Source organism: Eleutherodactylus coqui, chromosome 7, assembly GCF_035609145.1.
Source record: "Eleutherodactylus coqui strain aEleCoq1 chromosome 7, aEleCoq1.hap1, whole genome shotgun sequence".
Taxonomy (NCBI): domain Eukaryota; kingdom Metazoa; phylum Chordata; class Amphibia; order Anura; family Eleutherodactylidae; genus Eleutherodactylus; species Eleutherodactylus coqui.
The window spans coordinates 132725592-132738083 of record NC_089843.1 but is presented as its reverse complement, the minus strand read 5'-3'; the positions used below and the strand labels follow the sequence as shown (position 1 = coordinate 132738083).

Here is a 12492-nt window from a genome sequence, read left to right as displayed (position 1 = left end):
AGGACGGGTGATTTTGCGGTGCGGAATTCCGCGGTGGAATTCTGCACCGTAAGCATTGTGCTATTAGGTTCAATAGAACCTAATAGCTGCGGGCAACGCAGCGGATTTACGCCGCGTATTACGCGGCAGAAATCCGTCCGTGGGAAGGAGCCCTAAGGGCAGGCTCACACGAGCTTAATTTCATTGCATATTATTTCATTGCGTATTGCCCTATTGTTCTCTATGGGCACATAATAAAAGCTGTACATACGCTAAATCGGTGCCCTAAGCAGTGATATTACTTCTCACCGCCGGCTCACACAGCAGTAAAACACTGCATTTTACACATACTCTTGTGTTAGCCCACCCTAATACCACTTTCCTATGTAGTACCCCAGAGTTGGGGTCCCAGAGCAGTAGTATTACTACCTCATGTAAATGTGTGTAAAACTGTGTGAAATTATGTCTGTACCAACTAACACTGCATGACTATGCAGAATTCACCCTAACCTGCTCTACTACTTGTCAGTCACCCCTAACTAGTTCAGGGATTGGATAGTAAGTATTCCCCTAGCTCAGGATTAGTTGACAGGAACAGTATAAAAGACAGAGAGTGGGGTTAGACTGTCTAGTCCAGGCCTGGACAGAGTCTAGTCCTGAGGAACCTGAGATAGAGGCCAAGTAAGCTGAAGAAGAACATCTGCCATAGCCGGTGCAGTGGGAAGCAACAACTAAGTGTGAGTACAGAACCAAGTGTGTGCTGAAGAGACAGAGCGGAGAGAAAGAAAGAGTCAACAGAGAAGATTGTTAATAGCAAGGAGAGAGAGTTAACCGAGAAGGGAGAAATAGAACAGAAGAGGAAAAGAAAGATGAGTTGGTTGGAGCAAGGACAGGAGCAAGTCAACAGTTAACCCTTTCCAGTCCCCGTTCGCTGACAAAATCTGTTGTGAATTATGCATGTGGCAGCTGTGATCTACTTGAGGTCACCGTAAAGTGGTTTACGTAATTGTGCATATAGGATGAAGATTCTCATCTTAAGAAAGCGTGGAATTGTTTTACCATCTAAAGTCTGCTTCCTGAAGTACTTCCCACCACCTACAGAAACTGCACTGCATATCACACAACAAATGCTAAATACCTCCTAAGTCTGGGTCGCTACACCTACACACACCATCATTTACACTACTCTCCTCACTGACTGATAACAGTTATATCACATTTTTAAATTAACTTTATTATACTACATCATCTTTTTAAGTACACAGCAGTAATAGCATTTGACTAAGGGGGTTTCTAGAGATGAGCAAGTATACTCGCTAAGGGCAATTGCTTGAGCGAGCATTGCCCTTAGCGAGTACCTGCCCGCTCGGGAGCAAAGATTCGGCTGCCCGTGGCGAGCGGGGAGCTGCGGGGGAGAGCGGGGAGGAACGGAGGGGAGATCTCTCTCTCCCTCTCTCCCCCCCACAACCCCCTGCTGAATGCCGCAACTCACCTGTCACCCGAGCTGGCAGCCGAACCTTCTCTGCCGAGGGGGGAGATACTCGCTAAGGACAATGCTCGATCGAGCAATTGTCCTTAGCGAGTATGCTCGCTCATCTCTAGTGGTTTCACATCTGCGTTGGATGCTCCGGCCGGAGGGTTCATCGTAGATGCGGCTGAAAATAATGCAAGAAAAAGTACAGCATGCAGTGCTTTTTCTTACGTCCAAAAGCCGGCCAGCTGGGTGGAAAGTGGACGAACCCCAATATAGTCAATGGAGTTCACCCGGCACTGTTCAGTTCCGTCCAGAGACGGAGCTCTTTGGCCGCAGGGATTGTCCTATCCTGCTCACCAAATGGAGCAGGAAATTGGAATCCCCAGCGCAGGTGTGAAGGAAGCCTAACTGCTCTAGCTTAACTTTCCTCATCCCACCTAGGGCTCTCTCACATGGGCCTGCATGCTGCAGGTGTATTTCCCAAGTGGGGAGCAATGCATTGTATACTTCTGCATGTTGACAAATCCCCATTCACTAGCTTGACGTGTATGTGTGCATAATATGCGCCAAGACAGGGCATTCTTTTTTGAGCTCACGTTTTGAGCGTTGTGCGTGAGAGGCAATATTGAAAGCAATGTAAAGTTTACCTCCGCGTGTTGCCGCGTATTACGCGCACACAACACGCAAGCATATTATGCGGTAAAAATGCTCAGGTGAGATCCCTAACAGGTTTTCTGGAATGACGCACTTTAAAAGAGTTTTTTGAGACCCCCACATATGTAGTTAAAGCCACGAATTTTCTTAACTGCTTTGTGACCGCCCACTGTAAATTTACGTCCCTGCTTGTTGGGCTCTGTGCAGCAGTGACATAAATTTATGATCTTCACTCCACGGCTGATTGTGTACCCCAAAAGTGGGTGAAATACCTGAAAAAAGCAGCTGCTAACAACCTGTAGTTCAGATGCTGTCATAATGATCTGATTGGTTTAGTTCCTGATGACATAATCAGAATAACAGCCACTGATAGCTCTGGCAGGGAAAGTTTGTTGTAGTAACAAACTTTTCCTACATATGAGTGCTGTAATCGCCTCTTTCCCCGTGATCTCCTGTGAGAATCAGACTGTCTGAAGCTTTCCATAGTGTTGCTATGGAAAGCGCTGCCCCCCTGTCCACGAGCGGAGAATCATTGCGATAGGCTGACAGCAGAGACCCGTCTGCCGGCTCCTGCTCCTGGGCGGTGGCTGCCACGGCAGAGATCCGTCGCGGGATACCGCAACGCCTGTGGACTGGGAGCCAAAAAGTGACAAATACTAGATTTACAAAATTTGGCCTGGTTTTTAAGGCCCAAATAGGTTTGGTCTTGAAGTAATTATAATAATTAAAGATACATAATTCACCTGTTTATACCGCCACTGTACCTGCACCATGATTCTGATGCTCCCCATTGGTCTTTGTTTTCCAGCTCTACTATAATGATGTCACTGACTACCCACATGACCACTGAGGCCAATGATTAGCTGTAGCTATTACATGGGGAGTCAGACATTGACTACCTACGTGACCACTGAGGTCAGTGATTGGCTGCAGCGGTCTTGTGAGTAGTCGATGAGGTCACTGTGGCAGCACTGGAAACAACGACCGGTGGGGAGCACTGAAGTAGAGGGAAAAGCGGGGCATCATTAAAGTCAGTGGGGCTGCGGCTTCAGAGCTATGCCGCCCTCCTTGCTGACATGAGGACATGACCGGTCCTTTTTAACCCAGGTTTAAAAAAGGTTGTCCTAAATCAGCTGTGATCACCAGGGCAAACTAGAGGTGACCACACATCCTATGAGAGCGTGACCATATAACATACAGTTGAGCCGAGTCTGCCAGAGTGGGAGCTGCTCTTTTTACCTGGTGAGTGGATGACAATATGCTCTAATATGACATATGCAAATAGAACATATCTGTCTACATCTGCCACTAATATTTAGCTATGTTGTTGCTATTTAAAAAAATCTAATAGCAAATAATTTGTGCTGGTAGTTTATCCAGAAAGCAACACATGAGATGCTCTACTATGTTTTGTAATGCGTAGCGATCTTTTGATCCTTTTGGATAACTAGAGCATAATGTCTTAACAGTCAGGTTGGCATTGGCAGCACTCCCAGGTTGCTACTATAGAAAGTGCAGGCAGAAGTTCTTTCAGCGGTCATATCTGACATCATCGGTTCACGTGGGAACAGTATTTGAAACAGAAGGAAGACTTTACAACACTTAAAGGGGTATTTCCATCTTGTAAAGTGATGACATGTTGATCCTGAGAATAATGGGGCTGCAGCACTACATATTTTTTATTAGCACAAAGGGGCTCCAGGCAAATCGGCTATGCAGGGAATTGCAGCAGGCCCCATTCATTTGAATAGATGCACTGCAGCACCGTGCACAGCACATGGCCAGGGCCCCGACAGTGAATGGGTACAGTGTTACATCAGCGCAATGGTCATTTCACCTACAGGACCATTGGGAGTTCCAGAGGTCAGACCAACACTTAATAGAGTGATGACATATTCTAACAATGTCCCATCATTTTTAATGATGGGAATAACCCTACAGGTTTACAGTAGTACATTGTTTCACAGTCCTTCACCAACACAAGAACATATAATGTAAACAATCGAACTTACCTGCATTTAGTAAAGGCAGATTGTCATTCCCACTGATCATCTCAGGTGAAGAACACTCACAAATTAAAGCACACTGCAAAAAGATAGAAAGGAAATGTAACGACTATAATGCCGCATATACTGCATATTCATATAATTTGGACTTTAGGGCTTATTAATCATGAGAATGGTAGAGGTTGTACATTCTGAATTTATTGGCTGACCACACATTTCCAATGCAGCACAAGGGAACTATAGCATTACATGGTACCATTAAAGGTGGATAAGGAAGGAAAAAACTGATAGGTTGGCGCAACTTTTTAGATAGATGTGCACATGCTTGAAGTTCAAAAGAATAGTTCTTTATTTGGTAAAAAACAGCATAAAACACAAAGCGTTTCGAGGCATATGCGCCTCTTCCTCAGTCTTGCTGGAGACACACTGCATATAATCAATATTATAACAAGTATGTATAATACAATAATAGAAATAAATGATATAAGTGTATAAAGTTTGAAAAGAATAAATAGACGTAATTAAAAAGGGGAAGGATAGCGGAACAGGGTAAAAGATATAAATAAAACCAAAAATAAGTAACAATGTATACGTAAATAAGTAAATAAACAGTTGGCTCGGACCAAATGCATATTCAGCGCTCAGTCACACAAGCGGATCGGCGCCCGTGTTACTGCAGAAAGAAGACGGCCATCTCTCTGCAGCACCGGGAGAAAGAACATGTGACCGGCTTCATTGACGGTCATGTGTTCTTTCTTCTGCGCTGCACAGAGACGTTCGTCTTGAGGTACGGCCGTATTCTTCATGCAGTGAGGGCTCAGTCACATGGGCGCATCTGCGCCGGTGTACGGATGCCGATGCGCCCGTGTGACTGAGCCCTCAGTTCAGGGTATGAACGTAAACAGTATGAAGTTGGGAAATATAAAGCAAAATTCAGATATCAAAAGATATTTTTACTAGAGATGCGAGCGTACTCACTAAGGCAAATTACTCGAGCGAGTATTGCCATGCCCGCTTGTGCCAAAAGATTTGGGGGGTGTGGGGAGGAACGGGGGGGAGATCTCACCCCCCGCTCCCCCATGTTCACTCCCACAACTCACCGCTCACCCCCGCCGGCCCCCGAATCTTTTGGCACGAGCGGGCATGTACTCGAAAATGGCAATACTCGCTCGAGTAATTTGCCTTAGCGAGTACGCTCACTCATCTCTAATTATTACCTTTTACTCCCTATGGTTTTGTTTATGTCAATGCACTATCAATATCCATCAAATATGGAAAAAATCACTGTATTTTAAGTCAATACAAAGGATTTATTTCTGAATTTTGCTTTATATTTCCCAACTTCGTAGTGTTTGCGTTCATACCCTGTTCTGAATATACATTTGGTCCGAGCCACTGTTTATTTATTTATGTACACATTCTTACATATTTTTTATGCTTTATTTATTATCCTTCCCTTTTTAGGCCCCTTGTCCACGGCCGTAACGAAATATCGCTAATGATATTCCGCCGCCAGGGTGCAGGGGGAGAACTGTCAGGTCTCCACGGTGAGCCTATCTGACAGATAGGCGCACCACGGAGAATCACGCCATGCCGCTATTGGAATCCCATGAGCAGAGAATCACTATGATTCTCCACTCGTGGATAGGGGGCTAATGAAGTATCGCCCGTGGACAGGAGCCTTAAATCACGTCTATTTATTCTTTTCAAACGTTATACACATATATCATTTCTATTATCTATATATATAAAGACTAAAGCCCTCACTGACTCACTGACTGACTCACTGACTGACAGACTGACTGACTCACTGACTGACTGACTCGCCACTATTTCTCCAACTTCCCGATGTCGTAGAAACATGAAATTTGGCATGAGCATTGATTGTGTCATAAAAGGGAAAAGCTAATGGGCACCAACTCGATTATTCAATTCTAAGTGCAAAAGAATTAGCATCCAAATTTTACGTCCGTAATCTAATTCTCTCACTTCCCGATGTCATAAAAACGTAAAAAAATTTTCCACGAGCATTGATTATGTCATAAATAGGAAAAGCTAATGGGTCTCAACTCAATTATTCAATTCTAAGCGCAAAAGAATTAGCGTCCAAATTTTACATACGTAATCTAATTCTCTCACTTCCCGATGTCATAAAAACTTGAAATTTGGCACAAGCATAGATTATGTCATAAATAGGAAAAGTTAATGGGTCCCAACTTGATTATTCTATTCTAAGCGCAAAAGAATTAGCATTCAAATTTTACGTACGGAATCTAATTCTCTCACTTCCCGATGTCATAGAAACATGAAATTTGGCACAATCATAGATCATGTCTAAAATAGGAAAAGCTAATGGGTCCCAACTCGATTATTCAATTCTAAGTACAAAAGAATTAGCATCCAAATTTTATGTCCGTAATCTAATTCTCTCACTTTCCAATATCATAGAAACTTAAAATTTTTTTCCACGAGCATTGATTATGTCATAAATAGGAAAAGTTAATGGGTCCCAACTCGATTATTCAATTCTCACGCAAAAGGACTAGCGTCCAAATTTTACGTACGGAATCTAATTCTCTCACTTCACCATGTCGTAGAAACATGAAATTTGGCACAATCATAGATCATGTCTAAAATAGGAAAAGTTAATGGGTCCCAACTCAATTATTCAATTCTAGCGCAAAAGAATTAGCATCGAAATTTTACGTATGGAATCTAATTCTCTCACTTCCCGATGTCATAGAAACTTGAAATTTGGCACAAGCATAGATTATTTCCAAAATAGGAAAAGTTAATGAGTCTAAACTTGATTGTTCAATTCTAAGCACAAAAGAATTAGCGTCCAAATTTTACATACGTAATCTAATCCTCTCACTTCCCGATGTCATAGAAACTTGAAATTTGGCACAAGCATAGATTATGTCATAAATAGGAAAAGTTAATGGGTCCCAACTCGATTATTCAATTCTAAGCGCAAAAGAATTAGCATCCAAATTTTACGTACGTAATCTAATTCTCTCACTTCCTGATGTCATTTTATATAAAGAAAACGCCGCATGGTTACCTCCACGTGGTGTTTCCTGGGTACCGCAAAGAGCCATGCAAAATGGTGAGCATATTTTTTCCTTGGTATCTCTAAAGTAATTACGACTTTATAAGATTTTCCGTGTGAACACCAGATAAACACCAGTACCCAATTAACTCGGGCGAAGGCGGGTATATCAGCTAGTTGTATTATAAATTCTTGTTATATAATTGATTATATGAAGTGTGTCACCAGCAAGACTGAGTAAGAGGTGCATGTGCCTCAAAACGCTTTACGTTTTATGCTGGTTTTTACCAAATAAAGATGAATTCGTTTGTAATTCAAGCATGTGCACATCTATCTAAAAGGTCGCGCCAACCTATCAGTTTTTCCTTATCCACCTATTGTATCACTGGCCAACCTATACGGGTGGCACAGTCATTTTTTTTGCAGCATCTCAAATTCAATGCACACAGTTTTTTCCACCATAAAAAGGAACTACCTATTGGAAATAGCACCCCACTATACTCTGCATTGGATCCTCATTGAAGTAGCTCCACCTCCCCCCTTTTTTTTGCCACCACTACTCTTATGGTACCTTTAAATGAATGGGAGATCACGCAATTGATGGCCTGGTTGAGTTTAACATAATGGAAACTAATCTTTCTTAAGAGTGTTCGCATTGAATACATCCTTCTGAGAAAAGTCATGTTGGCTACGCACATGATAACTTTGCTGGGGGACACTACAGGAACAGGGAACCAGGTGAGTATAACACCCAGCTCCCCGAACTTCACATCACCTAAACTATAAGCATCATAACTTAGTTTATGGTGAATATAGTGGATGACAGGTTACCTTTAAGGTTTTATGGAGTGTCATAGCCTCATAAATGGTTTTGTAACCTTGTTCAGACCGCTGTATTTAATATTTTTACATATTTTGCAGATTTGTCTTTAATCATGCAACAAAACTTTTATGTCAACTGTACACTCAGATATAACTTGAAGCCCTTAAGCCCTAAAGCAAAATCTCTAGCAAGTTCCCTATACATCATGTACCAAATACTCCAATCAGTCTTAACATTGAAACCACTGACAGGTGAAGTGAATAACATTATTTCCTGACAGTGGCGCCTGTGGAATATATTAGGCAGAAATCGAACAATCAGTTGTTGATGTGTTGGAAACAAGCAGAATGGGGTTGGAAAAATGGGCTAAGGCTCTGAGCAACTTTGACATAGGCCTTATTGTTATGACTAGGTGATTGGATCAGAGCATGTTCAAAGAGCAGGTTTGTGGGGTTTTCTTGGTATGCAGGGGTTGGTACCTCCAAAGAGAGATCAAAAGAAGGACAACGAGTGAACTGCTCAAAACAGTCATGGGTGTCTAAGGCTTATTAATGCTCTTGGAAAGTGAAGGCTAGCCCATCTGTTCTAATGCCATAGATGAGCTAATAGGGCTAACGAAGAGAAAAAAAAAAGATTGCTATCGCAGCTTGCTGCCATTAGGTTCCCATTAGGTTTTCTTTCCACTGCTGAAAGTATTTACAGTGGCCATACGAGCAGCGACAGAAGTATGGAATACAGTGTCCTGGTCTAATCAATCATGTTTTCTTTTAAATCACGTGAACATGTGCGTCACTTACTCAAGGAATATGTGACACCAGGAGGCACTATGGGAAGAAGACAACTCAACGGAGCCAGTGTAAGCCTCTATGCAGTGTTCTGCTGGGAAACCTTGGGTCCTATATAGGTAGGTGTTACTTTGATATATACCACCTGTCTAAACACCACGGCAGAGTAAGTACACCCCTTCATGCCAACAGTATTACATAAAGCCAATACCTTTTCCAACAGGATAATACGCCCTATGTCTAACAGTTAGTTTAAACTGTCTTCGAATACGCCAAATTTATCACAGTGACTCTAGTGCTAGATAATAAACTGGCACATCTTTAACCATTTCTGTCTAACTTTATACCACCTATTAGTAGGTAGCAAACTTTTGGCACACAATGTCATATTCAGGCCACACCCACTTTCCATTACAGCCATACCCTTCCCAATGAAGCTATGCCCCCTTTTCCCTAAACACGCTATAAAAGTGTGTAAAAGTAAATAAAAAAACATTATTAATGTTGTGTAATGCATTTAACACAAAACTGGCCAGTCTTCAATAGTCAATCTACCTGTATGTATATATGAGAATAAGTTTAGATTCAGGCATTTCAAGCTCTATCATGTTGGCGATGTTATCATGATTTGCGGAAATCACAATAATAGTAACATTCTGTACCATATTTATATTGCATTTGTACCCATTTACATTTAATACAACTCTATACATTTCTTGCTGATAGACTTCGTTGCAGCGTCCCTATCTGACTTCCCGTGAATCTAAATGTATTTAAGATTAAAAAAAGCTGCATATGTTTCCTGCTATCATATAGTGAGCAGGTGTAGCAAAATGTGAGGTTTCATTGCTGTTCTTTCCACTTCCTAATTGCTATGCAAATTGACCTAGCTGATGAGTGATTTTTTTTTAAAAGTATTTATCCATGAAGAACATTTTACCTATTGATAAAAACACAGCTGGAGCGTAATTTTAGATTAGATTCCTCTTGTGCCGTTTTACTTACAAAATAGATGATATGCATTGTTTAGGCATGAACAAGTCAAAGGCAAGCTTGACTCTATGCAGTGAAAAGGCAATTCAAGATGGAAAATGAGTGGGATGTAAAGCGAGATTTGGATTGTTGAGAAAAATTGCTGGCCGTGCATTAAACTGTTGGTTTAACATGACAAAAATCATATTAAAACACGTCTCAATGCCTTACATCAACTTTATTTGGAGACATGTGTGATGAAAATTGTAATTCCTCAACCTAAAAACTTTCCTAGGTAACCGGGCTAAGTTCGGACACAGCAGACTAGCATTTCCCTGAATACCCCAGACATGTGAACACTCAGGTTCGGCCAAGTATATGTTTGCTTTACATGGGGACAGCAGAAAAATCTGTAACTAGTCAGCCCTGACAGTGGCTTATCTCCACGGGGAACAAGGTAGTCAAGCATTGTAAATCAGCGGGATCAGACAACTCTCAGATGTGGCCTTAACCCTTTCCAATCCAATTTGTATCCTGGTTTTCCTAGGGGGCTTACTCTTTTTCTGCCGTTATACAACAGCACTATATGCTGGCTAAAGCCAGTACTGCATGAGGTGACACATTGGATAGGCTCCAACAGCAGAGAGGCTGGCAATATACACTAAGAGAATCCCGATGGACGTCTTCCAACATCGAAGCTGTACAGCCTTAAATCATAATGTCTTCAGAGGTCAGACAGTGGATTGGAAAGGGTTAATTGTGTTGGGGGAAAGTTGGGAGGGTCCCATACACATATGAGAGTCATCTGGTCCCACTGAAATTGGCAGGTTTCGATGACTTAGCCAATGTCTTTGGAGGACTTTAGCTGGACATGCTAGTTTATGGAGAGTGCGAAGGGGAAAGGGAGATTGCCTGCCAAGTTGTAGTTGTTTTAGGTACCATTTTGGAGTACATATGTGTTACCAATTGATTGATTTTTACTACCTTAGAAATGACAGAAAATTCTTAAATATTGTAATTTACCAATCACCATAACTAATCTGCTCATGTGTTATCAAATATGTACAAATTATTTACTTTGATATGGCATTTATCACATTTTTTAACCTGTAACAATAATTGACACATATGGACAGCTGCTCTTGCGAGAACAGAGGGGGCAGTCTCAACAGGACTGTATGTAGGAATGAGACTTCTGCAACAAGTAGACAACCCATCCCTGAGAAAACGCTGAGTAAGTACCACCACGTTTCCCCAAAAATAAGACCTACCCCAATAATAAGCCCTACCCTTATTTTTGGGTGGGAAGGGGGACTTTAAATATAAGCTATCCCCCAGAAATCAGCCTTAGCTACACTACATGAAAAAAAAGCGATACTCACCAAGTAGTCGGCGTTTGGGTCCCTCGTGCTGGTCGCTAGTGCTGCTGCAGGTTTCTGTGTAGTCCTGAATGCCAACAGAGCATTTCTTCCTAGTAGCAGGACTTAAATACCCTGCTTGTAGCAAGCAATTACTCTGATTGGTTCATCAAGTGCTGCCTCAGCCAATCAGAGCTAGCGCTCGATTAACCAATCACAGCCATTCAATGATGTCAGTGGCTCTGGTTGGTTGAGGCGGCACTTAATGAACCAATCAGAGCAATTGCTTGCTGGAGCCAAGGTATTCAAGCCCCACTACCAGGAAGAAATGCTCTGTCGGCGTTCAGGAGTACATGGAAGTCTGCAGCAGCGCCATAGACCAGCGCGAGAGACCCGAATGCCACCTGCTAGGTGAGTATTAAGACACCCCCTGAAAATAAGACACTGTGCCTCTTTTGGGGCAAAAATAATATAAGACAGTGACTTTTCTGGGGGGAAATATGGTATTGAGGGAAGGAAAATATTTTGCATAGCACCAAACCATATTTTCATTCAAAAATAGCTCTACTTCAAACTTGGCAAACAGAATATTGTTTGTTTAATAGCAGTGTCCTAAATTACAAACTAGCATAGAATAAACACCATGCTATTCTTTATGCTAATTATATGCATCATTTTTCGGTAGTTCGCACACTGTGTCAGTATCAGATTTTTGGAAAATTGTACACTATAAGCATTTTAATTGTATATTTTTGTTTTCATCTTTTTCAAATTTTCAAAACAGACAATCTCAGCCAGCTTGTATGGGAGATGCAGGAGACGGAGAAGCTTGTGGATTTCAGGGACATCAGTGTAGACATACCGTATCAAACAGAAGTGCTCCGCAATTATGTACTCAAAGATGGACTATAAAAAGCTTCTCTTTGTCTGTTTTATTATAGTTTCTTTATACGAATATTAAAACTTATACGATTGTGACACTGTTGAAAACTTTATTTTAATGTTGTATATAAACTTGATGGAAACACAGTATGCTGTACCTTATCTTTGTCTTATGTAATGATTGGGGGGGGGGGTGATTTGCACGGGTGCAGGTAGGTAGCTTTAATACATATATTCCAATTTCCAGTTACAGTTCAAAGTCGGTATTGTATAAAGCATCTTTCAAAATAGGAAAAGTTGTCATTTATCAGGCATAGAGTAAAATATTATAAGTACATTGAGGCCTCGGTCACACGGGCGTTTTTTCCCGCGATTTGCGGATCGCATGCAGATGCGCATCTGCAAATCGCGTGACCGAGGCCGAAAAATCGCCCGAAAAATCTGCTCCTAGCTGCGCTTCATTAGAAACGGGCCGGAGCAGTGCAGCGCTGTCCAGCGCATTGAATT

At 41.8% G+C, this 12492-nt stretch overlaps 1 protein-coding gene across 6 annotated transcripts in view; it reads right to left on the bottom strand.

The window, feature by feature from the left end:
• INPP4B (inositol polyphosphate-4-phosphatase type II B) overlaps positions 1 to 12492 on the bottom strand; it is a 519946-nt gene that overhangs the window by 159994 nt on the left and 347460 nt on the right. For all 6 annotated transcript variants that reach the window (XM_066573709.1, XM_066573708.1, XM_066573704.1 and 3 more), the window contains one exon: positions 4120 to 4192. In XM_066573709.1, the coding sequence (XP_066429806.1) occupies positions 4120 to 4192 (73 nt within the window). The remainder of the gene's footprint in view (positions 1 to 4119; positions 4193 to 12492) is intronic.